The sequence below is a fragment of the Cibotium barometz genome, chromosome 15 (assembly GCF_041138505.1).
Source record: "Cibotium barometz isolate CiBa-2024 chromosome 15, ASM4113850v1, whole genome shotgun sequence".
NCBI lineage: Eukaryota > Viridiplantae > Streptophyta > Polypodiopsida > Cyatheales > Cibotiaceae > Cibotium > Cibotium barometz.
This window is the reverse complement of record NC_141060.1, coordinates 33949333-33962208: the sequence shown is the minus strand read 5'-3', so window position 1 is coordinate 33962208 and position 12876 is coordinate 33949333. Positions and strand designations below refer to the sequence as shown.

At 46.1% G+C, this 12876-nt stretch overlaps 1 protein-coding gene across 2 annotated transcripts in view; it reads left to right on the top strand.

Annotated features, from left to right (window-relative positions):
* Positions 1-12876, top strand: part of LOC147631203 (uncharacterized) — a 133826-nt gene that overhangs the window by 6440 nt on the left and 114510 nt on the right. Inside the window, exon 2 of one of the 2 annotated variants that reach the window (XM_086809541.1) lies at positions 7289-7425. In XM_086809541.1, the coding sequence (XP_086665667.1) occupies positions 7289-7425 (137 nt within the window). Of the gene's footprint in view, positions 1-7288; positions 7426-12876 lie in introns of those variants that run through there. The other variant, XM_086809542.1, reaches the window with a different exon arrangement.

The window sequence follows — 12876 nt, the reverse complement described above, 5'->3', positions numbered from 1 at the left end:
ATGGAGATGTATGGAGAGGCCCTTGGTTTCTATGATTTCCCGGATGATTAGGGCCAAGGCCTCGGTACCACATGATATTATCCGTGCAGAGATGGCTGCTCCCCCATTGGTAGTAGAGGCACTCACTCGATCAGTCTCCTTTATACATAGCACTTGGGCTCTCCCTAGAGATAGATATGCTCGCTTAGCCCTGGAGTCTTCACGACAGTTGGCATCACAAGGAGACGGATCATGTTGGTATGCATAGATGACAGCTTGGTTCCAACTGCATGGCTTTAGTATGGACAGGCTACCTCCATTTCAGTACTCCTTGGATGCACCCTCCCTCTCTCTCACATGGGCAAAGATTACCAAACTTATTAGGCAGGACTTGACTCAGCTGGACACTAGGAGGACATGGATACAGCCGACACGCGAGCTTTACGAAGATGGCTTTCTATAGAGATCATCTTCTCCAGCTCACGGAGGATGGGTTTGTGATTAGACCCAGCTACATGGATACTCATCTTTCTCATGGGGTACGGTGTGCTATTGGTCAGATGCGCACATCCTCGCACTAGCTAGAGATTGAGACTGGCAGATTCAGAGGAGTACCAGCTGAGGCCAGGATTTGTTAGTTGTGCCAGATGGAGCCAGAGACAGAGTTACATTACATATGTCACTGTCTAGTATATCATGAGATACGAGGCCGTTTTCACTGCCTATTCAGAGAGGGTTCCGGACCACTTTCCAGAGTCATGAGATACCAGGATCAGAGATGCCTCGGATTATACTTGCTGGAGCTGCGTAGACATAGAGAGGGTCTCTTGAGAGGGAGGGGATCAGAGAGGGAGAGACACCTACAGAGGCAGATTATAGACTTCTTTCGACCAGAGATTGAGCAGTTAGGCCAGCAGGCATTGCAGCTAGCCCCAGAGTATAGCCGCACCAGAGGTGCCCACTTTCCCCCACGCTATTTGGGTTATACATTGATGAGGTGGCTGACTTCATTACACGGGGAGGCGGAGATGGAGTTGATCTAGCAGGTACCTCAGTACATATTATGCTTTATGTTGATGATATTGTATTAGTGTCTGAGTCTCCAGGAGGTCTATAGCAGCATCTACATGCACTCGATGATTTCTGCACACAGAGGGGTCTTACTGTGAAAACCAAGTCATGGTTGTCACGGTACGAGGTACGATATGAAATTTTCGGATACCGTATGATAAAATACGGTTTTTATTTTTTACACTTACAACCTATGGAGCTTCAAGCTTGAATGTGAGGGAAGGTTGGGAGGGGAGGAGTCTACAGTGCTTGAGGAACTAGAACATGGATATGTGTCTCTCCCGGTTGGATCTCCTGATCGTCTCCAAAAAAGAACTTGGATGGGTAATGCAATACCAAAGGTCTCCCAGTGTAGCATTTATGACTAAGAGACCGTCCTTGCACAAATACGAGCAGTGCATCTAGGGTGATAAGTTTAGGGACTCCTCTCTAGATCAAAATGGCCATGTCCAAATCTTCTCTCTCGTACATAACTTGAGAATCTAATTGTCTAGCCTACTTATACCAGGGATCTCCAAGTGATGTAGCTAGATTCTCTCATCCTACCAATCAAGTGTACCAGTCTACCTTGCAAGATTTTTTAGGTCTCTCAACAACCCCATATGGAATATTGAGTGGACACGAAAGCTGCGAAGTATTGCGAGCATTTGGGATCTTCGTAAAGCAGGGTTTCTATATTTTTTTAAAGCATTTGGAAAAATTTTTTTTCAAGGAAAAAAAATTTTGGGGAAAAAAAACTAAACTTGTATCGTACGATACCGTACGATATCGTACCGTACGAACCGTACGGTACGAACCCATTCGTACCGGTACGAGAAACAACTATGAACCAAGGTTATGGTCTTTCATACATCGAGACAGGGCAGGAGTCAGCTGACATTCACTCGCGCAGGACGCCAGGTGGAGGTGGTGACATCATACGTGTACCTAGGGGTTACCTTCTCTGCAGTAGCCACGCGCTTCACCATGGGTTCAGCAGCCAGAGCCAGATTGACACGGGGATATGCAGCATTGGCTATGCTATAGAGACAGTGCCACTAGGTGCATTTTCAGAAGCCCCGGACGAAGGGGTGGCTATTTGACACATTAGTCACACCGGCACTGATGTATGGAGCAGCGGTATGGGCGCTAGGACTTGCTACCCATTGGTGGACACAGATAGAGAGACCACAGGTCCTCATGATGGCACGCATGATACGTAGCAAACCGTCAGTACCTCATGACATTATCCGAGCAGAGTTTGCTGCGCCTCCTATGATGGTAGAGGCCATATTCCAGACTATATGCCTGCTAGACAGATTCAGAGAGATGCCACAGGACAGATTGTCATACAGAGCTTTTGAGGCATCTAGACAGCTGGCTGAGGCAGGAGACAGAGGATCATGGTATGCACTGGTCACACATTGGTTCTCACAGCATGGCCTAGACATGGATCATCTACCACCATTCCAGTATGACAGGGGATGCACCACATATCCGTCTCTCTCATAGTGAGAGGAACCGAGTATTGAGACAGGACTTATGGCAGCTCTATACACGAGAGACATGGATATCGCCTACACAGCCTCTTCCACCAAAGATGCTATACTACAGAGATCACTTCATGAGTATCACTGATGATGGATTTATAGAGAGGCCTAGATACATGGAGGGCTTTTTACCACACGGCTCCCGAGTAGCTATTGGTCAGCTTAGAGTCTCATCACATCGATTGGAGATCGAGACTGGCAGAGCAGCACGGATCCCCCGAGAGGAGAGGGTATGCAGATTGTGCAGAGAGGAGGTGGAGAGTGAGGAGCATTATGTAATATGTATGCAGATGCAGAGCATATACAACCATGAGAGAGAGAGATCCCATTTTATTCAGAGAGCCACATTCCCTACGCCAGATCTTTGAGGCAGCAGACCAGCGCATACTGGGGAGATTCATTCTAGACATACAGTGTCGCAGAGAGACATCATTACAAGCTCAGATAGCTCCAGAGGGGGGACGTTAGACACAGATTACTGCATTTTTTCAGAGATCCATCCCTCTCCCAGCCCCTACGCAGCAGGGAATTACTCTCCAGAGAGCAGAGACACTCAGAGCCCGCAGGAGATAGAGGACACCTGGCTTTCGGACACCACGCCTATACCAGAGAGAGATGACAGAGATCAGAGCTCAGTTTCACAGAGAGGGTGCGGAGCGACTGGCTCGCTTCAGAGCAGACCAAGGCATGTTCTTCAGGGAGCTGTGGACACCTCCTTCATTGATGTATACCATTCTATACCCCCAGTATGGTACAGGATGGAGCTAGCTAGGTTGCATATCATGATTGTATACTCCATGCATATAGCTTTGCATTCTACTAGTAGTAGAGCTCCATCACCTCCCCCACTCATTGTACTTATTGCACACCCAGATTTAGCTTTTTAGTTCAGTACTTTTTCATTTTGTTGGGATGACAGAGGATACCCCACACAGGTACACTGATTTGACTCATAGGCCGAGTTCGGTCTTTTGGAAGACGTTAATAAAATCTTTCTTTCTTTCTTTCTTTCTTTCTTTCTCTCTCTCTCTCTCTCTCTCTCCTTCTTGGCACAGCCGCGTGGGCTGGACTGCAGGAGGGCAGAAACGCAGGACTGAGCAGGAAACGCACAGTCGCGTGGGCTTTTCACTCTCTCTTGGAAGGATGCATGGGGTTGCTTTGAGGTTGTTTATGGGCTGTTTTGGTTGGCTGCAAGTACAAGGTCACTTGGGTGTGTTTCTTGGCATGGAAGTGATGCAAGGTCGCATATGGGTGCATGTTCATAGAGCAGATTGTTTTCTTGGGACCTGTAGTTGTGGGCATATCTATGTTGCCATTTGTTTCACGAGGAAACAGGTCATTGGAATCCTGGATGTATGCTGTTGTTGGCACTGTCTTTGAATGGTGCTATGTATGGTTGTGTGTGGAAACTTGACAAAGCTTTCAAGGGGAAACAGGCCTGAGGGTTTCATGTGGAAACTGGTCGTAGGTTTCTCGAGGAAACATGTCATTGGTTTCTACAGGAGATACGTCACATGCAGGCATTGGATACAGGGATTGACACATGTTTTGTACAGCCTTGCTCTGATTGGACAGGGATCGGGGAATCCATGGCTGAAATGGAGGGTACCCTTGGAAGGCAGAGAGGGTTGGTACAGGTGTGTTGACTGTATGGTATGCTGTGCTGTGATGTGAGTGCTCTTTTAAGAAACAGTTTGGAGTCTTTGCTGCGATGCAAGAGCACTGGATGTGTCAGGTTGTGATGCTGTTCATAGGGTGAGAGGCTATGGGTGGTGGTGGGGCAGCCCTCATCATGGGAGAAAGCCTTTGTGTGTGGGACTCAATGTGTGGGAGTCTTTTGATATGAACAATAGTTGGAATTGTTTGTGGATGTCGAGTGAACATGAAGCCATGATGCAAGGTCTTTGCAGGCTTCAGGAGTTCTATTGTGACGGGTGAGTTTCTAGCCTTATTGTATTCAAAGCTCTTATAATCTATCAGAGAAATACCGCAAGGGGTGTCACTGCGTTATGGGGTCAATCGGTGTTCGTGTATTGTTTGTAGGAGCACTCTAGCTCCCCCTGTTTGTTTTCCTTTTCTAGGTGTTGAAGTGTTTTGTGTGCAAGTTTGTTTTTACACTGCTCTTTGGTTTTTGTCTGAAGACCAAGGCCGGTTTACAGAGAGGAAGATCAAGGGCGGTGTAAAAACAAACTTGCACACGAAACACTTCAACACCTAGAACAAGAAAACAAAGAGGGGGAGCTAGAGTGCTTCTGCAAACAGTACACGAACACCGGTTGGCCCCAAAACGCAGTGGTGTCCCTTGTGGTATTTCTTTAATAGATTATAAGAGCTTTGAATACAATAAGGCTAGAAACTCACCTATCACAGTAGAACTCCTGAAGCCTGCAAAAACCCTGCATCATGGCTTCATGTTTGTTAGCACATTCATCCCCAGATTCTGCACTTTTATGGTGCCCATTTGGTCCCTTTTACATGGCCCTTTCTTTACCTTTCCCTTTCTTGGCGACCTCGATCCATTTCTCCGCCTCGTCCATCTTCTTTTGCGTCTTTGTGATCACCTCCACCCATGAAGATGTCTTCTCTTTATGTTGCTCCTCCTCCTCTCGAATGATCCTCATTTGTTCCTTGATGGTATCCAGCTCTTCAATAAAGGAGGGCTGAAATTTTCTATCCTCAAGCTTGCCTTTTGAAGTGGCTTCCAACTCCTTTTTGAGGGCTGAGATTTCAGCCGCTTGACTTTTAGCATGCAATTTGGCCTCCACTAGTTCCTCCTTTAAGGCTGAAATCTCAGCCTCTTGTTTGGATGTTCTCTCTTCGAGCTCTTGGATTTTGTCAAATCCCTTTTCGAGTTTGGAGAGGCGGTTTATGATTGCGGTAACGGAAGAGTCGACCATCTTCTTGTTTTCTTTGATAATTGAGCCGAGCTCGTCCTCCACCTTCACGAGCTCCTCTTTAACTCCGGTCTTGGCCATGACTTTTTGCAGAACTTCCCACAGCCAATGGACTGGAAATTAATCCATGACAACAGCAGCAGCAGGGGGGGGGGGGGGTGGTTCAAGCCATGTAGGGGAAAGAGAAAGAGAGAAGGAGAGAAGAGATTCAGCAGAGAGAGAGAGTTATGTTGCTGCCTTGGGGGCCTGAGCAAGGGAGGGTTGGTGGGTTGGTGGGTGGGAGTGGAGGCGAACAGCGAAGAGAGAGAAAGATGCAGGGGGGGGCAGAGATTCAGGCAGCGAGGATAGAGAAAGGGGCGCAGAAGCAAACAGCGAAGAGAGAGAAAGATGCAGGGGGGCGCAGAGATTCAGGCAGCGACGAGAGAGAGAGAGAGAGAGAGAGAGAGAGAGAGAGAGGATATTGCACGACTGAAAATGATGCGATAATATAATTGTATGTTAATCACCAAGTACAATGCCTCTTTTGACACACACACACACACACACACACACACACACACACACACACAGAGGACACTCATATTGACATGTGGCGCACACATATCTTATTCGCATATAAGGGGTGCTCACACCTAAGCAGGTGTTCACACACTTATACATATGAACAAGTCTTGCACACGCATTTAAGCCTATTTAGAGGTTGTTCACACACACATAAATGGGGACACAAACATTGATCCCTTTTTTACCCTAATTTTAGGGCCGTATATATTCAAAACTTTTTATGAAACTCTATTCTGTTTAATACTGTAAATAATCTTTTGTGGCACCCAAATCACATGTTCATCTCCTTATATGTTGGATGGAGCTGGAGGTTTGATGTACCCAAATTGTTTGTAAGAGCTTAGACACGACCTATTGAGTTTAAAGTTATGTCTTTTCATTTTTTTAATACACCAACCACATTTATGACATTATGTCATGTGGTTGTCTTTCAGGTGATATCTTGATTTTTAGTAGATCTAAGGAGCATTCTGAACATCTAAGAAAACTGTTTCAATGGCTTAGGGAGCATTCCCTTTTTGCCAAGGAGTCTAAACAGAGTATTTTGAACATATTATATTTTAGAAGGGAATGCACTTGGATATTGAGAAGATTCAAGTTATTTCGAGGTAGCTACACCCCAACTCATGTACAAGTAAAAATATTCCTCAGTTTGTCAGATTCTATTCATTAAGGATCATCCAATGATAGTTGTTTCGAGTATGGGTCAACTTAAAGAGGAAACAAAAGTCTTCACCTAGGATGACCACGGAAACAAAGCTTTGAGAAGCCTAAATAAATCATAGCTACAGCTTGTGTGTAAAAAATGGTAGACCCAAATGAGTATTTTGTAGTGGAATTTGATGCAAGTAATCATGTTAAAGGAGTGGTACATTTACCAAAAGGAGGACTAGTTGCTTCTAAAAGAAAAAATGGGATTGCTTAGAGTATAATTGTTCAGCTTATGAGAAGGAGCTTTTTGATGTACTTCATGCTTTGAAGAAGTGGTGCCGTTATTTGTGTGGTTCTAGGGTTGAGACCAGGGGAGATCACCTTCTGATTATCTTTTGTATTTGAGAATATATTTATTTTCCTTTTTAGTCTAGCCTATGTATGCCTACGTTTGAATGTGTTCCAATGGTCTCTCTCCTTCAATTGCATGTAGGGAATGAATGATATGTTAATATGATATCTTGCATATCCATACGATTGCTCTTGGTTATTTAGGAGACATTTTGGTTAAGTATAACTATGAAGTTTGTTGCTTTGTAGATGGACAGGTCGATGAAATATATGATGTCGTAGTAGTTGGAGGTGGACATGCTGGTTGTGAAGCAGCACTTGCAGCAGCAAGAATGGGGGCCAAGACTTTGCTTTTGACATTAAATCTTGATCGAATTGCTTGGCAGGTATCCAACATCTTTCTTAAAGGGTGATGCTTTTGGTTTCAATTAAATACTGCCTTACAAGTACCTGTTTGTTAAAAATAGAAGACAAGTTCAAGGCCGATTCCAAGGTTAAAGGGTGTGTGAGGTTCCATTTTGTTTCTCTTTTCCTTGATATCACAGGAGACCACACATAGAGCTTTGGAGGATGAAATATCAGCATCATGGTGGAGTGTGTAGAAGAGAGAGGGACAAGTAGTAGAGCTCAAGTATGAGAGTGCAAGATTGCACCACACAAGACTGATTGTATTATATTAATACTTCCATCACGTACAATGCTTTTATACGCACCAAGGCCATATCTTTTGACCCTAAATAATACTTGCATCACGTACAATGCTTTTATAGGCACCAAGTCCTTAGTGGTGTTCACACCACTAAGGACACTTGACTAGACTCCAGACTAACTCCGAAAAGCTCAACAAACGCTCCTTTAGAGTGATGGAGTTGCATGCATAACCTTCAATAGTCCCGTACACCAACACTGGCAGAGAAACAAGACGTGTTCCCCGCTTCAGACTCAGAGGCTAGTAAGCATGGCTCAGAGCCCAGTGAGTTTGGCACAAAAGGCTCAGAGGCTCAACAAGCATGGCTTAGAGGCCTAACAAGCATGGTCTTGGTGAAAGACTCAAAGGTCAGGTCTTGCCTTGGGAGACAAAGACAGCCTACATTGGCATACCAAAACAAACCCCCCCTTGGCCAAAGCAGGGGGAAAAAGGGAATGATGGAGAGGAGTCTAGAAACAAGGCGTATATAAAATCCAAAAGGATCCAAAATATATAACTCATATTTTGGGGGACAACATAGGGTAGAGAACCCATGACTCAACATAAATTTAAAATTGAGGAAGATTCCCCCCTCGATGCCGATGAAGATCCTTTTTCAGCGTCGTTTCCAAGCTATTGACGCTTGGGCCATCATTTTAGGCACATGGGCCAAGGTAGAGTACTTGGAACAGCCCTGATTGATGGTTGTGTTGAAGAATCCCCAGGCTATCGTTGATGCACACGCTTCAATGTGACATAGAAGGCTGAGGTTCTGACCACCCCCAAATTCTTAATGATTTTGAAGCTTCAATTTGATGATCATTACCGTATTTGGAAAAACTCCAAATCTTTGATGATCACTGCTGAAAACGTCAGAATGTTGATATGCAAGTACTGTTGGTCTTATTGGTGCCTCTATGCTGTAGAAGTAAAAGTGATAACATGATTCTCGGTGATGCTCGAAAACGCAGAGTTCAAGGTGGGCACGTTTGTTGATGAGTCGAGCTGATGATGTTGAGAGGTGACTGTAACTCGCGGGTGCCCGGGGGACTAGGGCCTTTGACACACTCGTTGATACCATCAATGCATATTAAAACATTTAAACATGGCACAACCTTAACACATATCCATTATCACTTTGCATAAAACATAAAAGCTGGACAAAACATCCACAAATGCTGAAAATGGAGCTTGCCCATGTGACACCGCATAGAGGCCGGTATAGGCCGACCCCCCCCCCCCCACCCCCCCCCTTTGGAGTATTTTATTACCCAAGGAGAATAATATCATGTACAAGCTTTGAGGGCCTTACTCTCCCCAGGGGAGATGCCAGATTATCCATATACAAATGCCATAACACAGCCCAACACGAGGCTACCAAGCCGGAACACAGGATGTAGAAATGCTGAGCCAACAATATAATCCATATACCTCCGTGTGGGTACTAATTCTTCCCCAAAAACCACGGGTCTTCATGCAATAGAGCTGGTACAACAGGTTCAGCTCTCCATTCAGCTGGTACAGTAAGTACAGTGATTGGTACAATAGGTACAATGGTTGGTACAGTAGGTACAGTGGTTGGTACAACAAGTACAATGGTTGGTACAGTGGTTGGTACAGTAAGTACAAGTACAAGGGCTGGTACAGCCGGTACAGTGGTTGGAAATCATAATAAAGTGATTAAATACCTTGTCTAGTATTTCTTCAAGATGGAAGCCTCCAAAATAGTCTCCAACAACCGGTATACTTTATGGGCAGCGTAAGAGAGAGAGAGAGAGAGAGAGAGAGAGAGAGAGAGAGAGAAATGAAATGAAATGAAATGTTATATTAACGTCTTCAAAAGGCCATAATGACCTATGAGACCAAAAGTTACATCATGGTGGATCTGATACAATGTCTGGATAAAAAAACCCAGAAAATGAAAAATAAAGATGATACTACTGGCACCTAGAAAATGAAACTGGAACTGGAAGGTACACTATGGAGGTACCTCCATCTCATAATATGTGCCGCATCGGACACTGGCGGATCTCCTCAATATTCTCTGTGGTCAGCACCCTGACTGGGTGTCTCGCATGCCTCGCAAGAATAATCCGAATCTGCCGCTGCAACCTCCGTCTATGCTGGGATGCCCTCCTCCGTGGTCGTGGGCGTCTGGACCACCCAAGCTCAATCGCACGATCAATCAGTGTACCCCTGGTGTGGGCGGTATCCATGTCCTGCTGCTGCTGTGGTCCATCTGGCGCAATGATGGCCGGACTAAAGAAGTCTGTAATGTGCCTCTGAGTCTGGCTCTCTGTGCGCCTAAGCAGGCTATCTCTATGTCTCCGCAGCTCAAGCAAGAACAATCCCAAACACCTCTGGTCCTGGTACCCCATGACTCTGGAAAGTGGTCCAAAACCCTCTCTGAATAAACAGTGGAAACGACCACGTATCTCATAGTATGCAGTACAATGGCATATATAATGCAGCTCTGTCTCTGGCTCCCCATGGCATACTCGGCATATCCTGGCCTCAGCTGGTATACCTCTATATCGGCCAATCTCAATCTCAAGCTGGTGTGAGGATGTGCGAATCTGACCAATAGCACATCGTACTGCATGAGACAAGTGTACATCCATGTAACTGGGTCTGATCACAAAACCATCTGCTGTGAGCTGAAGAAAATGTTCTCTGTAGAAAGCCATCTTCGTGCCCAGCTCCTCAGTCGGCTGTATCCATGTCCTCCTAATGTCCAGCTGAACTAAATCCTGACGGATGAGTCTGGTAATCTCTGTCCGTGTAAGAGTGAGAGAGGGTGCCTCCAGAGAATACTGGAAGGGAGGCAATCTGTCCATGCTAAAACCATGTGCCTGGAACCAAGATGTCATCTGTCCATACCAACAAGCCGTGTCTCCCTGTAAAGCTAACTGTCGGGAGGACTCCAGGGCGAGGCGTGCATATCTGTCTCGGGGGAGATCCCACAAGCCATGTATGTAGGAGACTGATCTCGTAAGAGCCTCAATCGCCAGAGGGGCAGCCGCCAGCTCTGCTCGAATAATCTCATGAGGTACCACAGCCTTGGCTCTAATAAGCCTAGCAATCATAGATACCAAAGGCCTCTCCATACCTCTCCACCCGCCTGCGCTGTGATGGCCCACTGAAGGTCCCCATATCTGCACTCCATAAAGCATAGCTGATGTCACTAGAGTGTCAAAAAGCCAGAGTTTTGTTCGAGGTTCCTGAAACTGAACCTGCGAACACATCCTCTCCAAACCACCCAGGGCTGCATGTGCTCTAGTCAATCTATTCTCTGCTGCTCTCCTCATCGAAAACACTGGCCCACTGAATACTACCCCAAGATATGTATATGCATCTGTATACTCCACAATCTCCTGCCCATATGTAAATGTGGAAGCTGATCGCCTAACCCACTGTGGCGTGGTGTTAAACACCATAACCTTGGTTTTGCCAAGGTTGACAGACAATCCACTATCATGTGCAAACTCATGTAAAGCATCCAGATGACGCTGCATACCCTCAGGAGAGTCAGAGATCAACACAATATCATCAGCATATAACAATAGTGGGATCCATGTACCTGCTAGCTGGGCTCCTCTGTCCCCCAATCTCTCAATGTAGTCAGAAGCCTCATCCACATACATACCAAACAGTGAAGGAGATAACGGGCAACCTTGCTTCACTCCTATAGTGGAGTGAACCAAAGTAGAGACCCCCTCTGGGGTGCGTACCTGTCCTGCAACTGATCTGTATAAAGCCATAATTCCCCATATGAGCTCTGTGGGTACCCCCATCTCCTGTAATCGCCTCATCAATCTGGCTCTGGGCACTGTATCAAATGCTTTGCGGAAGTCCACAAAGCTACAATAAATCCGTCGCCCATGCGACCTGCCCTCCTCAATAATGGCCCGGAGAGTCAAGATGTGGTCAAGAGTAGAGAAACCTCTCCTGAACCCTGCTTGTCCCTCTGCTCGAATGCCAACTCTCTCTGCCCATCTACTCAATTGCTGCTCAAGAATGGATGCATACAATCGTGCTAGTGTGTGACCAATCATAATAGTGCGATAATTCCCTGGCTGCATAGGGTCCCCTGACTTGAAGATAGGCACGATGGTGGACCTACTCCAAGTCTCGGGTAAGCCTTCGCACATAGCACGATTGAACATCACTGCTAGAAGCTCTGCCAGCATGTCTCTCACATGAATAAAGTGCTCAGCAACCAATCCATCGTGATCATATGCTCTCCCAGTCTTCATCCTATCAATGGCCTTCCTTACCATCTCTGCGGTAAAGAAAGTACATGTCTGTGGGCATGGTGCTGGCGGGTCAGGAAAAGGTGTCTGTCCAGGAACTGTATATAGAGATGCTGCATAACTACCCCAGACCTCTGTAGAAGTGATGGCCAAAGCAGGGGAGGACTCATGAAACAGACGCCAAGCCTCCCTTGAATCCTGGCTCAAGAACAGCTGGTATAATTCCTGCTCTAGCTGAGCAAGGAAGGCCCGCTTCTTCCTTCGCACAAGGCGTCGGAAGGCAATACGTGACTGTCGGTAAGTAGTGACTCCCAAAGCAACCTCCCGCTGCAGTCGGGCTCTGGTCTCTCTGCACTCCTCATCATACCAGCTGTTTTGGGGCCTACATCTAGAATGCTGTCTCTGTCCAGGCTGAGTATGTGGATATGCCTCTCTCGCTGCAGTCTCTGTCAGTATATGGGTCAACTCCTCCAAAGGTCTCCCTGGCTCCTCTGTGTACAGACGTCTATAAATCCCATCTGTGTAGACAGCATCAGTCTCTGAGGTAAAAGTATATCGAGTGTGATCTGCCCCTCGTGTCCTCTGAGCTGTGGTAAAGTGAAAAGAGATAGTCAATGTCAACAATGCATGATCCACTACTACCCCAATGGGCCGAGATCCAACTGTGAAGTCCTCAATGCATGAAACAAAGCTGGGCATAGCCATAACATAATCCACTGTGCTAGCACCATGTCTATGTGGAAAGCAAGTAAATCCAGCTGCTGACGGAAACCTCTGCAAGCCATTAAGTATGGCCAACCCATGCGCAGTCCCCATATCTACCAAATATCTCCCATACTCTGTGCACTCCACATCCTGTGAGCTTCTGTCTAATCCCATATCCAGAGTGTCCAACT